Source organism: Saccopteryx bilineata, chromosome 12 (genome assembly GCF_036850765.1).
Source record: "Saccopteryx bilineata isolate mSacBil1 chromosome 12, mSacBil1_pri_phased_curated, whole genome shotgun sequence".
Taxonomy (NCBI): domain Eukaryota; kingdom Metazoa; phylum Chordata; class Mammalia; order Chiroptera; family Emballonuridae; genus Saccopteryx; species Saccopteryx bilineata.
The window spans coordinates 54080602-54099574 of NC_089501.1; the positions used below are offsets into that span (position 1 = coordinate 54080602).

The 18973-nt window shown below is 50.9% G+C and overlaps 1 protein-coding gene across 2 annotated transcripts in view; it reads right to left on the reverse strand.

Moving 5' to 3' along the window:
* The window catches only part of PRKN (parkin RBR E3 ubiquitin protein ligase), a 1041656-nt gene that overhangs the window by 632155 nt on the left and 390528 nt on the right, over positions 1-18973 (reverse strand). For both annotated transcript variants that reach the window (XM_066248240.1, XM_066248238.1), the window contains exon 4: positions 16948-17066. In XM_066248240.1, coding sequence (XP_066104337.1) covers positions 16948-17066 — 119 coding nt within the window. The remainder of the gene's footprint in view (positions 1-16947; positions 17067-18973) is intronic.

Below are 18973 nucleotides of genomic sequence, written 5' to 3' on the forward strand. Positions count from 1 at the left end.
TTATTTGAAACAATTCAAGTAAGGTCCTGTGCAAACTACTTTTCACCTCCTTCTAGAGCCTGTTATTGTTGGGTCACAAAGTATCTGACTGGTTACTACTGGCACTTTCCTGCTGATCTGAATAGAGCACTACAAAAGGATTTCTGTAAACACCTGAGCCTGAGCACCGGGGCGGGGCACAATGCATTTCACGGATAGCACTGTGTTCTCCCAAACACCAGTAGGTAAGACTTCCTGCCCTGCACTTTGCTTTTAAATGTGGGGGTCACAGTGTTTTCCCACATTGAGAATCACATGCATCAGGCAGGAGGCCGTTAACCAAGTGGGGAAACCCTAAGGAGGTGGAGAAGGAAGAAGATCTTCAGGAGAATGGTGTGGCCTCAGGGCCCTTTGGCCACGTGAACCTGGCCTATAGCCAAAAATGACCTGAGGCATGGTTCCTGTGGACGTCCAGCCTCCCTGGGCTGCACGGGCCCAGCTCTGGTCTGGTAGATAGTCTTCTGACCTAGTGTCCCTGCTGAATCCCTCTGGGGAGGCTCCTGACCCCTAACAGGTGGCCGCCTAGGCAACGGGTTTCTCTGTGTATGCATGGCCTCCTTCCCCGCCTTGCTGTGGGACGGGAGAGATGGTGAGCCACTCTATCTTATAAGAACCAAGGATTTCTGGTCCCAAGTTTCACATGCCAGACACACACATCTGAGGGAATTCGACACGATGACTAAGCTAAGCTGCGGAGCAAGCAGCCTCAGTCCCAGCTGCAGAGCTGTCACTACCGGCTGTGATCAAGGGACGTTTGAGCTCGTCTGTGGGCTGGGACTCCCTTCCCACAAAACTCCCCTAAGCGGATCACTGCAGTCTGACTCCCCCTCACCCACCATCCCTGAATGGCCAGTAGTCACGGCCATCACAGCCAGGCCGGTGCAAGTTCCCATGAGATTCGGACAGATGATAAAGAAACAGTGGAGCCAAAAAATGGTGGGCCATTCCTGTATTCTAGCTTTGCACCTGCAGGCGAGTAAACACACAGGACCCCAAAACCCACTCCTTCAGTGCTCACGAAGCTACTGACACATCAGGGGTCTCCTAGAATCAAAGGCCACCACCAGTTTTACCCACTCTGGTTCCCCGTCTCCCTTCTCCTCTCTCGGCCATCTTGACTCCCTCTCTCACTCTGCAAAAACATAGTTTCCTTCCCTTAAAACTTTTTGGCGTGAAAACCCCTCCTCCAGCATACACTAGCATAGCAAATCCCCTTCCCAAGCAGGAAGGTAATTAGCAGTATCACTTGACAGCATCATCTAGGTGGGCAGTGCCATTTTTGACAATCAAAGTGAGCAAAATCAAATAACACAATTTTACAAATGTATTTGCCCAACAGCCCCTCGTGGCAGCGGCAGCCAGGGAACCATTGCACTCTCTTCTTCCTTTCCTCCTCGCTGTCTTCTTAGTTTTACGAAAATACACTTAAAACTAAAAAATAATCCAAATAACTCACCTCACTGACCTGACCGGAACCCCCTACACTCGAGAATTCCAGGGTGACGGAATGACCTGTATTTAGAAGGTACCACAGGGCAGCGCCGGACACCAGTGTCTTTTGAGCCCTTGGAAAGCTGGTCACTCCTTGGCTGAGAAATGAGAAACCACTTATTTTATTTCATTTTAATTCATAAAAATGTCAAGAGCCACATGTGGCTTGTGGCTGCCATGTTAGAGAGCAAGGCCGTGTGCAGCGTCCTGCTAAGGCATGCAGACCCCTGGGGGGCAGGCTGTCCTGCCCCTCGGTCAGACACTCAGCAAACAAAAGTGGAATGACCACACACAGGGAAGTTCTCAAGGACTTAGAAGGGAGTGACCGAACAAACGCACACACCGTCACCTCCCACCGGGTCCCTCGGCCAGAATGTCCCTCTGTGAGCGTGCTCGTCCCTCCCTGACTGGCTTTCCCTCCTGACCCCTCCCTGGAGTCAGAGATGCATGTCCACAGTTGCTCGGAAATGTCAGAAACCCACAGACCGGAGGTAGGACGGGCCGTGCCGGGCAGTCCTGCTCTGCAGATCTGGGGAAATCTAAATCAAACCAATTTTCTCCCCTTTCTCACAACGCCAGTTTCAGCCTCCTGGACGAGGCCTTTATTTCAAAACTGTGATACATAAAACTGTAATAACGCGAAAGGACACCACTGCCTGCTCTGGTCTTCTGTGCTGACAAACCTTAATAAAGCCTCAGCCAAAAAGGGCAAAATTGACACTGTTATGAGATCTGTATTGGGCTCCGCTTTTCTGAACATATAAATTGACATTTCCCAGATTTGTGGTATTATTTAGCATATAATTCACCTAAACTATACACCACAGCACATTTTCCAATCTTACAGATTTTTTTTTTCTAAACTCATTGGTATTTTCAAAGTTCAATATAATACATAGCCATTTGAAAGCAAATGTGTACTAAATTTCAAGTTGTACCCGATAAATTTGCAACGTCTTCCCAATAAACGGCAGGCAGAACCGGCTATAGAAACCGGTATTTGTACCAAGTTACTCTCCTGCCCATTCTCCTCCAAAATCATGATTTTCCAAATGAAAGACACAAAAATTCACAGCTGAACATAACGCTCCAAGTTAAAATGAAAGTCTTTTAGGTCCTTATTAACCCTTGAGCAGTACGAACGTTCATGCACGTCCTCACTCAGAGGGTTAACGAAGACTCACTACTCCAAGGGTGAAAAGCCTCCCGTGGATGAGACAGCAGGGAGGACAAGACGTCAGGTGAAGACCGTCAGATTCCAGCGTTCTCCATGTCCTTCACTATCAGTGATTTAAAAATCTCTTCCTCACCGGGAAAGACGGGTGAGTAACAGCTCTGTCTAAGCGACAGCCACTCTGTGCTACCAGGGCCCGCATTTCAGATAATTTTCAGCTCTTATTATTGTGATACTGTGCGCTGGAATTGAACAGACGGCTGGAACATCTGTAACAACACCCAGCAAAGGACATGCCAGGGCGTCCACAGCCTCGGCCCCACACCCACATCAAAGGAAATACAGGAGCAGCTGAGCAGCTCGGGAGCCAAGCAGGACAGGGACCCTGCACGCTGAACTCTCCCAAACGCCTCGGGAACGCGGGGAGCGGGCAGTGTTCGAAACCACGAAGTGCCGCCACAGGGGCTGCGCTCTGTCCAGACAGGAGGCAGGCGGCAGTGAGCAAACCGGAGACTTCTTCTTCAGACAGTACGGGTTCAAGCCCCGGCCCCACCTCAGGCTGGTTCTCGGAGACTCTGTTTTTCTCTCTGCACCGTGTGGGGTTTTCTCGGGTATGCATACCTGTCCCGATTCACACGGCTGTCACGTGAACCACCGCTACGTGCAAGGACACGCTTCCCACACTGTGGAAGGGCTCTGGGCTCGGTTTACGATGCACATGACATTGTGCTCGGGTTTCACCTGGAGCGCCAGGTACCGAGAAGGGGTCCCGGTCCCATGTGCAGACTTATAAACCTCAGAACCAGCGACTGGATTTGCTAAATGCTGTATTGCTTTAGAGCAGTTTGCGGTTCATGGCCATCTTGGGTGGGAAGTACAAAGCTTCCATTTGCACACCCCCCAATCCAACACACGACACAATTATGGACACCCCTTGCTGACCGAGTGTGTGCATGGCTGGTGTACTGCAGACTGGGTGGGGATCATTGGGGAAGATAACCCCTTTGTTGAAAACTGTGTCCTATCAGCCCCTCATCCCAATGGGACACAGCCCCTTTATCTGAAATCGGGAGAGAAGGGCTTCAGTGCAGTGGCCCAGAGGGACTGATGTGGCCCTTCCAGAGTTGGGGAAACATGGTGACTCGGGCTCTGAGTCCCATCCGTAAAACTGATACGGAAAGCCAGCTGCCTGTTGGTCACGGTGACGCCGGGCCCCGCCTGCAATCCCAGAGTTCGTTAAAGCACATGACGTGCGGATGCTCCTCCTTGGAAAGTGAGGAAGGGCTTCGCGAAGGCCTTCTCCCCACAAAGGCTTCCGGGAAGGCTGACAAGCCGCACACGGAGAGAACACAGGTGGAGAACAGACCCCGGGAGCTGAGGGAGGAGTCACCGTTGGAGTGAAGGTGACGTGTCCCACGGCGGCCTCTCAGCAGCCTGCACAGGAGCCGGCCAGCCAACGTCTGCACGTCACATGGAGCGCCTCCCAGAGCCCAGGTGCTCCCGCGTGCAACGTCGGCAGCTGGCCGGAGCAGGGAGGGAGAACAGGGTGACGCTCAGAAGGGAAGGAGAGAAGGATGCCGCCTCCGCCGGCCCTCTGGCATGTGCCCTGCCCGGCACAGGCCCTGGCGGGAGGACGGGGACAGCTTCTGCTTGGGTTGGTGGCTTGTCTTTTGTGAGACCGGACACTGTTATTTACGGAACTAAATCTGTATTCGGACTGGCAGTGCCTCTAGGGAGCTGACAAGGACAGCAACACAGGTCCCGCCGGACGGCTGGTGCAGGTTACATTGCAAAAGGCTTGTTCTAGAACCACCTGGAGCGGCCGTATAAAGACCACCACTCGGCACCCAGGGTCTAGGGGCTCAGCGAGCCTCGTCGGGAGCAGCCCTGCCTCTCCGTCCCTGACGGGCCCCCACACCTGTTCTCACTCAGCCGCCTTTCCTGCCCACGCCCCTCAGTTCTCTAGCCTTTGCTATTCCAGGAAGAAGTGCCCATGGACATGACCCCCTCTCACCTGTCCACAGTTCAGGCTTCTTCTCAGGAACATTCTGGACGGACCCTCGTTTGTCCACACTAGCCCTACCCAAGTCCCACCTGGGGTCTGCGGGTGCTCTGCCCAGCCCCCATTCCCACGGGGTTTCCCTCTCACACTCATGCCACACCTGCCCTGACTCCAAAGCTGTCCCCAGGAAGGTGAATTGCTCTGTGGCAAGGCAATGCTCTTGGCCTTTCTTACACTTGAGAGTCATACATTTAGTGGAGAAAGGGGACCTCGGAAGTGAATCCTTTCAGCCATGTAAAGCGTATGGCATGCTGCTGGGTAGGAGATTTCTTGGGTATTTGGTGCTTTTCCCAAAAGGCACAGCTAGAAGTCAGGGGTGGAGACAGATCTCAGGTGAAATAACGCGCTACCAGGAAGGGCTGTGTGAGCGGAGACAGCTGACGGGGAAGGCGATACGGCCTCCGAGGCTCAGGGAGCCCTAGCGGATGGCTGGCGGCCAAACCCCGCGCGTCCGTCACAGGCACAAGCTCTGTATCGGGATGGAGTTTAGAGTGGACGGCTGGCGGCCAAACCCCACGCGCCCGTCACAGGCACAATCTCTGTATCGGGATGGAGTTTAGAGTGGACGGCTGCACGGTCAGTCCTATTCTAGGATCACGGGTAGGTCACGGCACCCGGTGGCTCTGAAGCCATTGGTGCAATTACTCGCTCACTCCACAACGCGAGTGCAAACCTGTCCCCTGTACGTGTGCTGTGCTGGCCCAGAGAGGAGAAGGTCTCTCGACCCGGGGCCTGGGTCCAGCGACAGAAGGAGTAGAGGGGCCCCCGAGTGAGAGTCTGAGACTTCTGGTCACACTCCATTTACTTTGTGGGTATATGTATAGATGTATTTACATGGGTGCATATATGTACATGTATGTATGTATAATCTTTCTTACATCCCCTTATGCGAAGCTTTAAAACCTTAGCATCACAGCTACCCTATACAACTGACCGGTGATCAAAAGGACATTTGATCACACTGACCCTGTACCTAAGTGACTTTAAATGGACTGAGTTGGTAATAAAGAGAAATTACATTTGTTTTTAGCACATTGTGGAGGACAAAGCTTGTCTGTCCGTGAGGGGGTGCCACCAGCTTCAGACAAGGGCTGCATCCGGGCACTTTCACTGCAGGTCCCTCCCGAGGCAGTGGGTCAGCACGTGCTCACTAGGGCGGCTTTCTAAATCAGGACGGAATTGCCAACATACAAATGAAAATCTGGAAGACACAGAGAGAACTCGGGGCCATCTGACACTAGCTAGAAACACAGTCCTTTGGAACTAGCTGGGAGGACCCTTAGTTTAATCATGCCGGCGAGGGATTGTAGGCTAGAACTGCCCAGAGAGGCAAGGGCCCCTCGTGGGCTCAGGCTGTGGACTCGACCTCGTCAGTGCAACGCCCGCCCACAAACCAGTGCAACGCCCGCCCACAAACCAGTGCAACGCCCGCCCACAAACCAGTGCAACGCCCGCCCACAAACCAGTGCAACGCCCGCCCACAAACCAGCGGAGCCCACGAGTCACTTAGAAACAGTCCTGATCCAGAAGGGCCTGCTCTTCCATTTTCCTGGCTTCTTATTTTCCTATTTATTTTTATAATTTTTTTTAATTTACTGATTTTAAAGAGAGCAGAAGGGGGACAGAGAAAGAAAAAGAAACATGGATCCGTTCCTGCAGGTGCCCTGACCGGAGACCTCACCGCCATCTCCGCAGGTCGGAGACGCTCTAACAGACCCAGCCGGCGGCCGGGGCCTGGGCTCTAACAGACCCAGCCGGCGGCCGGGGCCTGGTGGCCTATTTTTTGAGGACACTGGAACTCTTCTATTGTCTCTTTACTAAAGAAAAACATCCACTTTTTTTTCTTATGCGGCTCCTGGATTTCCCTCGAGGGCTCTAATCCCTACCCCACTCCCCACGCCCTTTCCTCGTGAGAAAACGAGCATCACTCAATGTGAACGCCCCCAACAGGACTCTGAGCTCGGGTCCCTGTATTTAATTCTACGTTTTTGCCTCTTTCTCACGGTGAAGTCAGTGAAGCTCTGCATTCCCCGTCTGGCTTCAAGGATGCATTTTTGCAGGAAGCTGGATATTCCCAAATGGAAGCGCATGTGTATTTATCAGATCTTCTGTAAAATAACTGTGAAGAAAACACCCCCAGTCCTGGCCTGCCCCGCCTGGGTGTAGGGTTTCCGTGTGGCCCTCTGCACTCACACTGTACAGAGCGAGGTAATAAACTTGCTCTTTGTGAGGCATCAGCAAAGGGTAATCGTGCAGTAAGACAGGGCTTCTGTGTTCTATTTTTTTCCCAACGAGGCTTTGGGGCCATTTACTTCCTAAGCCAAGAACAAATAAATTAACCTGGTGCCCTAAAGATCTCTTGTTTCTTTCCACAAATCTCGATAAAGCTTCTATGTGGTCACATAGATAATTTATCAATTTCATTCCAGAGAAAACCAGAGAGCTACATTTATGTGTAGAAACAAATGCTGAAACAACAGTGGCATTTCACGCACAAAAACAAGTTCAAGGTTGGCCATATCCCCACGGTAGCCATAGTGATACAAATAGAGAACATAACAGCACAATCTGGACCCAGTAATGAAGTCAATGAGTTCATGAAAACGATCTCAGATAAGCAGGCATTTACCAAAATGGCAGCCGTGATGATAAGTGATTACATTACCAAGTTAGAAACAACGAGATGTAAAAAGAAGCCTGTAGAGAGTTTTCTAAAATGTATTAACGCTACTATTTCCTTTTCCAAATAAAATAAGCATGGCTGCACCCCATCATCCTGCCCTGCCTGCAGACTAGGGGCCACGAGGCCAGGCTGTGCCACGAGGGATGTGGCCAGGAAAGCCACACACAGCCCAGGTGGCGCCTGAGACAACAGGCACAGGTCCTGTGGGTAAGCCCATGTGAGGCGTGAGTCCCATCACTGCCTGTGGTCATCGCTGCCTCCGGTCATCACTGCTTGCCAACCGACGCAGCCACCCCACTTTAAAACATGAGATGAGTAACTGAGACTTAAAACAATATAAAGTATATGGAAAACTTCCTTTACATAAAGCTTTTCTTTCCCTTTGTGTTTTATAAGTATATTTAGTTATGTGATGTTGTCAACACATTGTGTGTAGTCCCTATGAATATTTCTCTTATAAATGTTTTAAACGGTATCATCCTGAACAATGAATAACTGAATAACGTTCTAGGTGGCTAAACTGAATTCCAGTTAGATAATCAGAGTGTCCTGCCCAAGGTCCTGCTAGTGCCCGGTGACGCAGGGCTCCCGCTCCCCTTGGCGGAGGTGACCGCTCCGGCTTCGCTCAGACTCCCACACGGGTCTGATGGAAAACCCCTTCCATCCACTCTTTGCTCGGGGGGAGTGCAAGGGCCCACTCAGTTCCCGCCCCCCTCTCCCACCAGAACCTCGGCCGAAACACTGGGGGGACCTTTCAGAGCCCTCAGAATGACCCAGAACTTTTCTGAAAACCTCGGTCTTCAGACAGACAAGCCTGCTGTGTCTCAGACACGTACATTCTGGGCCATTTGCAGGAGCTGGTTGGGTTGGAGGTGAGTCCGCTGACAGCCACTTCACCAGCAGCTGGTTCCCTAAATGAGCGAATAGCCAGTTTCTTACTGTAACAACCTTTTCAGAACGTATTTGGTTATAAAATGCATAGCCAGGTCTTCGGGGCTCCGAGCTCCTGAGCTCCATCCCTGGCTCTCAGCATGCGGGGTGTGGAGGGCCCTGCCTTTGCCTCTGTTCGCTCTGATGCCCCACAGGATAAGGGGCAAGGAGAAGGACAAAGGAGTCTGACACCTCGGGTGCTCTGGGGGAGACCACATTGTCCAGTGCACACTGAGATGCCTCTGAAAGCCGCTGCCAGGATCCAATTCAATATAAGATGCTGCAGGCTTCACAACTGTTGGAAAACACACACACACACACACACACACACACACACACATACTTTTTGGTAAATGAGTGAATCTTTAGTAGAAGGAAGTGGTTGGGAAATTTTAAAACATTTCTGGAGAAACAAAATGCTAAAAGAAAGATGAAAAGAAACCAAGTATAACCCCAGATGTTGGAATGTTAAAGCTCTGACTGTGTTCATAGAAATACATGCACAGGGCCCTGGCTGGTTGGCTCAGTGGTAGAGCGTCGGCCTGGCGTGCAGGGGTCCCGGGTTTGATTCCCGGCCAGGGCACACAGGAGAACCATCCATCTGCTTCTCCACCCCTCCCCCTCTCCTTCCTCTCTGTCTCTCTCTTCCCCTCCTGCAGCCAAGGCTCCATTGGAGCAAAGTTGGCCCGGGCGCTGAGGATGGCTCTGTGGCCTCCGCCTCAGGTGGTTACAACAGAGCAACGTCCCAGATAGGCAGAGCATCGCCCCCTGGTGGGCGTGCCGGGTGGATCCCGGTCGGGCACATGCAGGAGTCTGACTGCCTCCCTGTTTCCAACTTCAGAAAAATCCAAAAAAAAAAAAAAAAATACATGCACAGATACATTCGAGAAGAAAACCTTCATAAGATGAACAGCCAGGGGGGCTCGATGTCAGTGGCGGGCAGGCCTGTACTGTGGTCCTGCTCCCTCTCAGCCCTGAAGTCTTCATGTGGCGTGAAGCCACCCACCCGGTGGCCTCTCTGTAGGCCTGACGTCAACACACACTGAACGTACTGCAGGCTCCATGACACCCTCACCATTGGGGCATTCGAAATGCGCCTTACAAACGAAAACTATTTCATGAGCACTAAATAAGTGGCAATGACTCTTCCACTAAACTCTCCAAACTCAGAAGGACCCAGTAATTGAATCGATAAACAAAAAGAAGAATAATGCGCGCTTACTGCTCAGTAAGCTTGGATACATTTCAAGACTTTCCTACATATGCGAGAGTCGGTTTCGATACTAAGAGAAGTAAGAAGGCTCTTGACCAACAATTAATCTCTAACAAATATTAAGTTTAGGGATGATTATGCATTTAGACTATATTTCTTAATAAATTTCCTCACATAAATTACCCTTAATCTATAAACCAATTTCAAATAAAATCCATCACGCCAGGCATTTGCCATCTTACCCTATTTATTGCACTATTTCTCATCAGAAACCTTTTAGCTCTAATGCTGTTCCATGGCAGAGTATCTCATTACAGTGGCAAAGATGAAGTTCTTTTTTGGATAAAGTAATTACAGCGATTGTAGGGGAAAGCCATCCAGAGCTCCTGGCCTCCGCAATCACTGTACACATAACAGGAAAACCCCGGCCGTGTGGGGGCGGCCAGAGGGAAAGGCGGTGGGGGCGGGGTGGCCAGAGGGAAAGGTGGTGGTGGGGGGGCAGCCAGAGGGAAAGGCGGTGGGGGGGGGTGGCGGCCAGAGGGAAAGGCGGTGGGGGCGGGGGGGGGGGCAGCCAGAGGGAAAGGCCGTGGGGGCGGGGGCGGCCAGAGGGGGCCAGGTGGCAGCAGAAAGAGACTCCGCTGGGGCGATGGGCACAGGGGGCAGTGTGTACATGATGTTTTGTTGAGCTGCACGCTCAAAATCTGAAAGGTTTTGTGAACCAATATCACCCTGATAAATTCGATTAAGAAAAGATTAATCTAAACTGGGTGCAAACAAAAAGTTGTTAATGGTGGATGACTCGGGTCCAGAGTGTGTGCAAGAGGGACCCACAGTTTGCAGCTGGGTTGGTACAGAAGAGCTCATGGGGCGTGAGCTCAGGGTGTGAGTTCGGCAGCTGCGCTGATGCGTTTTGGGTAGACGGCTGTTCACCCGGACAGGCAACGGGAGGGCCCGACAGCTGCTGTTTATTAGGTGCCTGGCACAGCACAGAACGCTTCCATGAGTTAAGTCACATCTCTGCTGTGACTACAGTGAAATGTTCACTTCCATTTTACGACGAGGAGATTGAGACAGAGAAGGTCAGCAACCTGCCCAAAGTCACACAGCTAGGACATGCCAGGAGCAGAATTCCAGCACCTGCAGCGGGGGTGAGGGGGAGGACCACGGGCGGCCACACCCGCCATGTCTTTGTTCCAAGTGGCCCGGGCCCAGGACGCCAGACAGAATGCTGTGTGCTGTCCTACTGCACGCCTGCATTCATTCTGTCTTCTGTTATGATCGGAGCCAATACACACATTACTCATCAATATTCCTGCTGCATGTTAAGCCTATGTCCTGTTAGAAGAGCTGGTTCTTTCTGTCAGGGGAGCTTTATTTTCCATAGGATGCACCGTCCACCTAGAACATAGGCAGTGACGGGCATGGTGGTCAGATGCAGGAGGGAGCATCATCGGACAGAGTGCCCACCATATGGGAGGGGGCACCCCCAGACCCACAGCACCCACGATGCGGGAGGTGGGATCCTCAGACCCAGGGTACCCACAATGTGGGAGGGGGGACCACCAGACCCAGGGCACCCACGATGCCTGAGGGGGGACCCTCAGACTCAGGGCACCCATGATGTGGGAGGGGGGACCCTCAGACCCAGAGCACCCACGACGCGGGCGGGGGGACCCTCAGGCTCAGAGCACCCACGATGCGGGCGGGGGGACCCTCAGACCCAGGGCACCCATGATGCCTGAGGGGGGACCCTCAGAACCAGAGCAACCACGATGCCTGAGGGGGGACCCTCAGACCCAGGGCACCCACGATGCCTGAGGGAGGACCCTCAGACCTACGGCACCTACGATGCCTGAGGGGGGACCACCAGACCCAGAGCAACCACAATGCCTGAGGGGGGACCCTCAGACCCAGGGCACCCACGATGCCTGAGGGGGGACCCTCAGACCCAGAGCAACCACGATGCCTGAGGGGGGACCCTCAGACATAGGGCACCCACGATGCGGGATGGGGGACCCTCAGACCCAGAGCACCCACGACATGGGTGGGGGGGCCACCAGACCCAGAGCACCCACGACGCGGGCGGGGGGACCACCAGACCCAGAGCACCCATGACGCGGGCAGGGGGACCACCAGACCCAGGGCACCCACGACGCGGGTGGGGGGGCCACCAGACCCAGGGCACCCACGCCGCGGGCGAGGGTGCTGTTGGCTGCAGTGAGCAGACACCTGCAGAGCTGAGGAGGAGGAACCCTCTTGGAACGAGCCCCAGGATCAGACCACCTTCATCAGCCTAAGATTCTAATGGAACTGCACCAGCCTGGGAAAACTGTTGGACGAGTCCCACTGTTTCTGGTTGTCCTGTGTGTATACAAATTAGTGCTGGCAAATCTCTGAGCCCTTGCGCTAAGAGCCACCTCTGCCTCTCCGCCGGGCTTCCTGGCCAGAAGGCTTGCGCTTCATCCAACACCTATGATAGAACGGTAGGACAGACGGCAGAAGGCACCACCCCTCCGCCATTCCCATCGCCAGTCTGGTGGGATCCACAGGAAAGGGAGATGGACAACCATCTTTAAATCTCTTGGTGCTAATTTTTTTTTTCCGATAGGAATTGTTTCCTTAATTCTAGTTATTTTCCAAAAGCAGTGTATGGTCCCCATATCTTGAGAACCCTTTCTTTTTCTGCCCACTTTTCTGGATTAAGAAAAATAAAACGGCCAAGGATATGATGTAGGCAATCATTTGATTGTCCGCACTAGCGAGAAAAACAGTGATGACATAGGTTACCTTAAGTCATCTATCTCACTGTTCCAGAACCCAGTCAGAAACCTGTGAGCCTGGGCAAAGCAACCTCTCTTTTGTGCTCAAAGCCGGTGCCGTTCTCGTGTGGACCTCCGTGGACAGTCCTTGAACAGGCAATTGAAAACTGGATGCTTGCCATGTTCCCCAATCAGCCGTTGCTCACTGTTTTTGAGTGAGGGCTCCTTTTTTTTTCTATAGGCTGTTTTGAGAGTGGAAACCCTGGTCAAGGTCATTGTGAAATGAAAAGGTAATTTGATTTGGAGAGAGAAGAAAAACCTTGTCCCCAAGGTCGTGCCAAAACTTCAGTCATCAGTTGTCCCCTCCTTACCACCAGGACAGAAACGGCTATCCATCTTCCTAGACAACTTTTTATTAAGTAGCAAACATGCAAACAATTAAACCTTGCAGAATTATGTATGGAAGCCAGGTCATTATTACTACATGCAAATTTTAAAGACTGTTGAGGAAGTGTTGGCCTATGCATAAATACCCCAAAACAACTATAAAACAATTTTAGGAGGTTACTGTTAAGACTTATGAAAGGCACGGGGCTTGTGGCAGGCTTATTTCTCCAGACCAGAAAAAATACAACTACATTTTAAAAAATAACCCAGGTGGCTACATAGGTTCCAATTTTTCTCCTTGTGTGTAAAAAGCCCCTACGGAAGTTCAGATACCCCGCCCACTGCTCCATCATAGCTAGTCAGACAGGTTACATCTTATTTCGTTTCTTTTTTTCCCCGACCAGAAGAAACTGTGTAAGTTGCAAATCTTTACAAATCTCTGGAAAATGAAATTGAGCGCTTGTGTATCCTCTATATAGGACTCCTTCCTCAGGACAAGTTCAACACCTGCTACATCACTGTCAAACTGTAGCTGGCGGGCCAGTCAGCCGTGTGACTGGTCACCTGACCCACAGAGGTACCCCCTGAAGGCTCTATGAGTGTGTATTTGTTGTCACTAATAAAATATGGAAATGCCTGTCTATTTGCTTGCTAAGAGCCAGGTATATAAGTTCTAGAAACTGGACTAAAATTCTAGATTAAATCATCTTTAACTAGTCTTAGAAGATTGTCATTTAAAAAAAAAAAATCCTTAAACATGCTTTTCCAAGAGTACTTCTGAAGGATCTTCTAAGTACACAGGTTTTAGCTGGATAATGGGACACCGATGATCAGATTTGTACAGCGAGCCATTGCCCCCAGGAAGGCCCAAGGCTTTGGAGAAACAGAGATGGGACTGCTCACTGCTGGGCCAGCCAGCACGGGCTCACCGCTCAGCCTACGTGCTGACCCTGATGGGTCACAGTGTCACACTGCAGGTCTGTCAGGAGAATTAGAGAAAGATACTAGTACCAGAAAAATATATATAAGGAAAAAATCAACTGTAGCAAAAACAATCAGAGTTGTTATGATTAGTATAATCATAAAATACCAACTAGGATTTCTAAAGCATGCAGATCCGTCAAGTCATGTGTGAGAGTTCAAGTTCAGGTGACAGTCACGTAGCATTATTAGTCTGGTGTCCTGTTACGGGCCAGGCGCTGTGTGAAGTGCTGAAAATGAGCCAGGGACCCACACTGGCAAGTTATCTGACTTTATGAGGCTTACAGACTCTGGTCGACTGCAGAGAATATAGAACGTAAATTCAATGATATCTGTAGTAACGCAGTTGAAGTAGTGGCCTGTCGGGAGGAGAGGAAAACTCTAGAAAAACTTAAGAGAGGGGTCAGGGACGTGCAGACCAAAAGGCAGCGTAGGGGGAATAAAGTCTGAGTTTAACAATCAGTGTGCAGCAGTTCTGGGGACTGGCAGAGTGTAGGCGGTCACGGGAGTGGGCGCCAGAGCCGGGGGCGGGGCCGAGGCCGCGGGGGTGGACGAGGTCACCCCTCCGAGGAAGGCCTGGGCCCTGTGAGCAGGGGACGTGGCTTCAGCACAGCGCTCAGTGAACAGGCTTTGCACTTCTCTACAAAAATGAGACAAAGCCTGGACTGAGTTGAAGGTGACGTGGACGGTGTGTGTTTCTGTTTGTGTGAGCCTTTATAGAAATATATGTCAAACACAATAACATAATAATATAGCACTTAAGGTTTTTATGTTCCAACTAGCATGCTCAGTACTCTTCATATATCAATAATTGTCACAAGAAGTAAGAACTCAATACCACGTCCCCGTTAACGGAGGTCCCCAAGCTGACACAGGTGGGAACAGGGACGTGGGGGCTTCGCCCCAGGCAGTCTGGCTGCGGCCGTCTTGGGCAGCTCACACCGTACCGTGCTGCCTCTCAGCGGTCATTCGCGTTAGTGGAGCGCCCACTCGCGTTAGTGGGCGCCCGCGCGCACGAGCCCAGCTAAGCCCGTCGTGGGCAGGTGCCACGGAGCCCTCAGACAGGTGCTGCTGGCTGTGCTGCCCTTTTGTCTGTTTTCTGTCCGTCCATCCCCCCCCCCAGTGGAGCAGTGTTTCAGTGAGAAACTTCACATACAGTGACACATTTCTGTTTCTCATTACATGAACGACTGAGCCACCCAGCACCGGGCGGGAGCCGATTCCTGTCCGTGGGCCATGACCTTCCCCGTCCCTGCCACCACGGTCCTCACCACCGCACTGCCGACATCTGACTTAACCTTTACGTACCTCTCTGGTCACCCCGGGGACATCTGACACATGACCTCTGTGTAAACACACCTGTGTGGTCAAAAGAGGACAGAGAGAGCCTACAGGTCCGGAGCTCACAGCCCAGTTCACACCTGCTCCACCGCTTACAAGCTCGTTTACTTCATCTCTTTATTTCCTTCCATCTAAAATAGATTTACTAACACCACGTAACTCAGAATGTTAGATATAATTAAGTGTGATAATCCATGACAAGAATTAAGGCTGGAGTTCAACAGGGCCTGGCTACTGCTCTTTCTACTGGGAACAGTAGGAGGTGAGTGAAGACGGGTCCCCCCAACCATCTGCGCGACCGGGACTGGGTGTGGGTCTGGACAGCAGAGCTGCTGACCGCTCTGGGGCAGCTGGCGGCCGAGCAGAGTTGGGGGACACCTCCCATCTCCCAGACAGAAGAACTCTCAGTGACAGGCCCAGGAACAGGGCCAGGTCAGGGGGTCAGAATGAACCTGGACTCTCCCGCAGGTTTGCTCCGCTACGTGGATCTGCCCGTGCAGCCGGAACACGGTGCAGAAACACGGACTCACTCTGACTGTGCCGCTGTTCTCCCTCGGCCTGGGGCCAGGCGGGGGCTCCCACAGGCATCCTGGGGGTTTCGCCATGCTCCTTACACACATTCCTCAGTCTCCGCCCACATCTAGGCCCTCAGAACCCTATGGAAGGTTCTTTCATTGACCGACCTCTTTGCCTTCAATCTGTCACTGACTTCCGTCCCAGGGACAGACTGCCACCACGCTATGGAAGTCGTGCGAAAGCACCATTTCAAGCATCGCCTTCGGTTTTAACATTTTGGCTTGGCTCTCCAGTGCCTGCAGAGCCAAATCTAAATGCTCTAGCCATCCTGGGCCCGGCGTGGGACCGGGGCACTTGTCTGCACTGCAGCCCCTGAGCCCCAGAGCTCTGTCCCGGCCGGCTCCTCGGCTGCGCTCACCGCTGCGCCGACCACCCTCCCCCCGCACCCCTGAACACAGTCACACCCACGTCCGGTGCAGCCGGGCCCGACACACGAACTAGGTGTGTCCACGTTTTACGTCGGGATCAGCAAACCCTTCCTCTAAAGAGCCGGAGAGCGAGCCTGTCGGTCTCTCAGGCCGTCCCGCCTGCCTGTGGCAACCACGCAGCTCCGCCCGCCTGTGGCAACCATGCAGCCCCGCCCCAGGGCACCAGCAGCGGAGCCCACGTGCAGAAATGGGCAGGGCCACGGTCCTGTTACACTTCAACTTCATGCAATAGTCACATCACACAGATTTATTCTTCCGGTGCTTCCCAACCACTTAAGAACATAAAAACATTCTTAGCTTGTGGCCTGTGTACAAACACGCCGGGGCCACGCAGACGCGAGTTTGAGGGCCCCGTTTCAACTGCGCACTATTGGCCAGTTCACAACTTTCCTGCCACATTGTTTTGAGGTATAACTTACGTTTAGCAACAGCATGCCAATCCTTTTTTCTAAAATGATTTTAATTTGTGTCTACATAGATTCAAGTGTCCCACTGAACATTCTTAAGTGAACAGTCCACTGAATTTTGACATACGTGTACAAACTAGTTACCAACACACAGATCAAGACACAGAACATTTCCAGTATCTTAGGAAGCTTGTAAAAGACACCTCACCAAAGTCTACCCTCTTTTTGTTTCATAAACAGAGTGTCTCTCCTGCCTTTCAATCGTCCTGCACTAAAGAAACGGGCCATGGCCCTGAGCCGCCTGAACTGTCACAGTTATGTAGCTTTACTCGAAACCACAGACACCGTTAAGCATCACAGCCGCACAGGAGAACGTCTGTGTGAGAGGCACGGGTGGCGGCTGATCAGCAGCTGCACAGGCAGCTCTGGAAACACATTCATTCTTCCGGGCAGCCTCTGCCCGGCCGGGTCCTTACCTGGGCCAAGGTGAGTGTCGCCAGCCGGCAGGTCCCACACCGCACCCTGAGTTTTCCTGGCTGCACGCTCTGACAGGGGGCTTTGCAATAGACGTAGAAGCTCTTGTAGGTTGGTCTACCTGCCGGGAAAACAAAAAAAGCGGAGGAAGTAGCCAATCAGTGCAGAGTTCAAACTGAGACAAACTTCAGAACTAATTCCTCGGGAGCTTGTAGAAACATTAATGGGATATATATTACAATGAATACACCAATTTAATTTGGGAAATCTAGTTTTCTGCTCAAAAGGGTAAACCTCTTTTCTCCTCCTTGCCAAAAAGCCCTGGGACTTAGTAAAGAAGGCGACCAGTCTCCACGAGAGCAGCCACATCCATCTGTAATGCGGGGGGGGTTAAATGCGCTCTTTACTGTTGATTCAGAAAGGGCGGGAGACGGAGAAACTACTGGAGACTCAGAGACCAGTGCTCCTCAATTCTACTCCAAGCTTCTGTGCGCCGTTTTGCAGGCTCCAGATTTTCCGTCTTACAACCTCATCCACAGGGACACAGCAGCCCCTCTCTCACGACAGGACAACCATCCCAGCATGTGGGGACTTCAACCCATAGTCACACGTGAAGAGAGACAAGAACCCCGATGGCTCCGCAGACACACGCACACACGGGTGCTCTGCGCTTCGTGAGCGTTCCCTAGTTGGAGGCACGCCGCACAAATAACACCCTTCCAAGAGTCAAAGCTGGGCAAAAGAATACAATGAATAAAATCACCAATTAAATGCTCTGATCATTTCTGTCAAATGTCACCATATGGAACAGTATTATTCCCTCAATGAGGGGAATCTTTCTAAACAGTTTCACACTTCCATGTCTGCAAATAACTAATTTTATTCAGAGGCACTTGTCAGTAAAATAACCACCTTTATACATTTCTAAATTTCTAAAATATTAAAATACTTCTGTTAATCTTTACCTTACTTCTTGCTTGGGAGGACTCATACCAGGTCATGGCATAACCGTTTGTTTAAAAGTTTACTGTTATCATCAGGAGCATTTAGAAATAATATCTAGTATTTTTGATCATTAGAAGTGAAAACCAAATGCATATGTTTCTTTTCAAAAACAATTACTATAAAAATAATAGAATACAAAACTAAAACACCCTAAAGTCTTACACAGCTCCACCTGCTTTTCCAACTTACAAGAAGACCCTTTGCAGACATGGGACCGTCATTTGGCGAGCCACCTTCCCTAATACTATAGGTGACAATACTTCGTACAAGGTAAAGCACAATCAAGATGTCAGGTTTCCTGTTTTTATCATTTATTGACAACACATTTTATAATCTTTGGTCTCCAGAGGTTAATATTTGGCTTCTGGTTCCCAGTGTGGAAGGGTAGATACGCATCTCTGTTTGGTAAGAAGCTATGAGCTCCTGACAGTTTTGTAACTTTAGTGCCTTAATGCGCAAGATAGTCAAGTCTGTGAATATCATGTTATTAGCAATATTAATAATCACATAAAATGTATTTTTAAGGTTTTATCTATATCATAAATATCATGATAGAACCATACATGAAAGTTATAAAAAATACCATAATAACTGACAGAGCATCAGCAGATCACAAGAGCTGTGACAATTTTAATGTGTACCAAGATGAACTTAGTAAATGAAGGAGGTAGAAGCCTTTATTGTTAAAACTTTTCTCAGCAACATGAACAAAGCCAATTTCACAATTTTTATAACCTACTGTAGAGGTTAAACAATAAAAAAAAAAGAGGAAGAAAATAAATGGGTTAAAGGAAACGCTTCCACAGGGAGCCAAGCTTGAAGGCTCCGCATCATCGGTGAAAGACAATATTAGCAACAGTTTTTAACTGTTAACAGTAGTAAACCAGGCATCTCAGAAACTGCCCGAAACTAAGCGACTCTTTTCGCTCCCTTAGGGCAATAGCCACGTTTGCAATATTGTTTCAACTAATGATATATCCAGGCAGACTGAAGTGCGAGGGACCTATCCACCTATGTGCTACA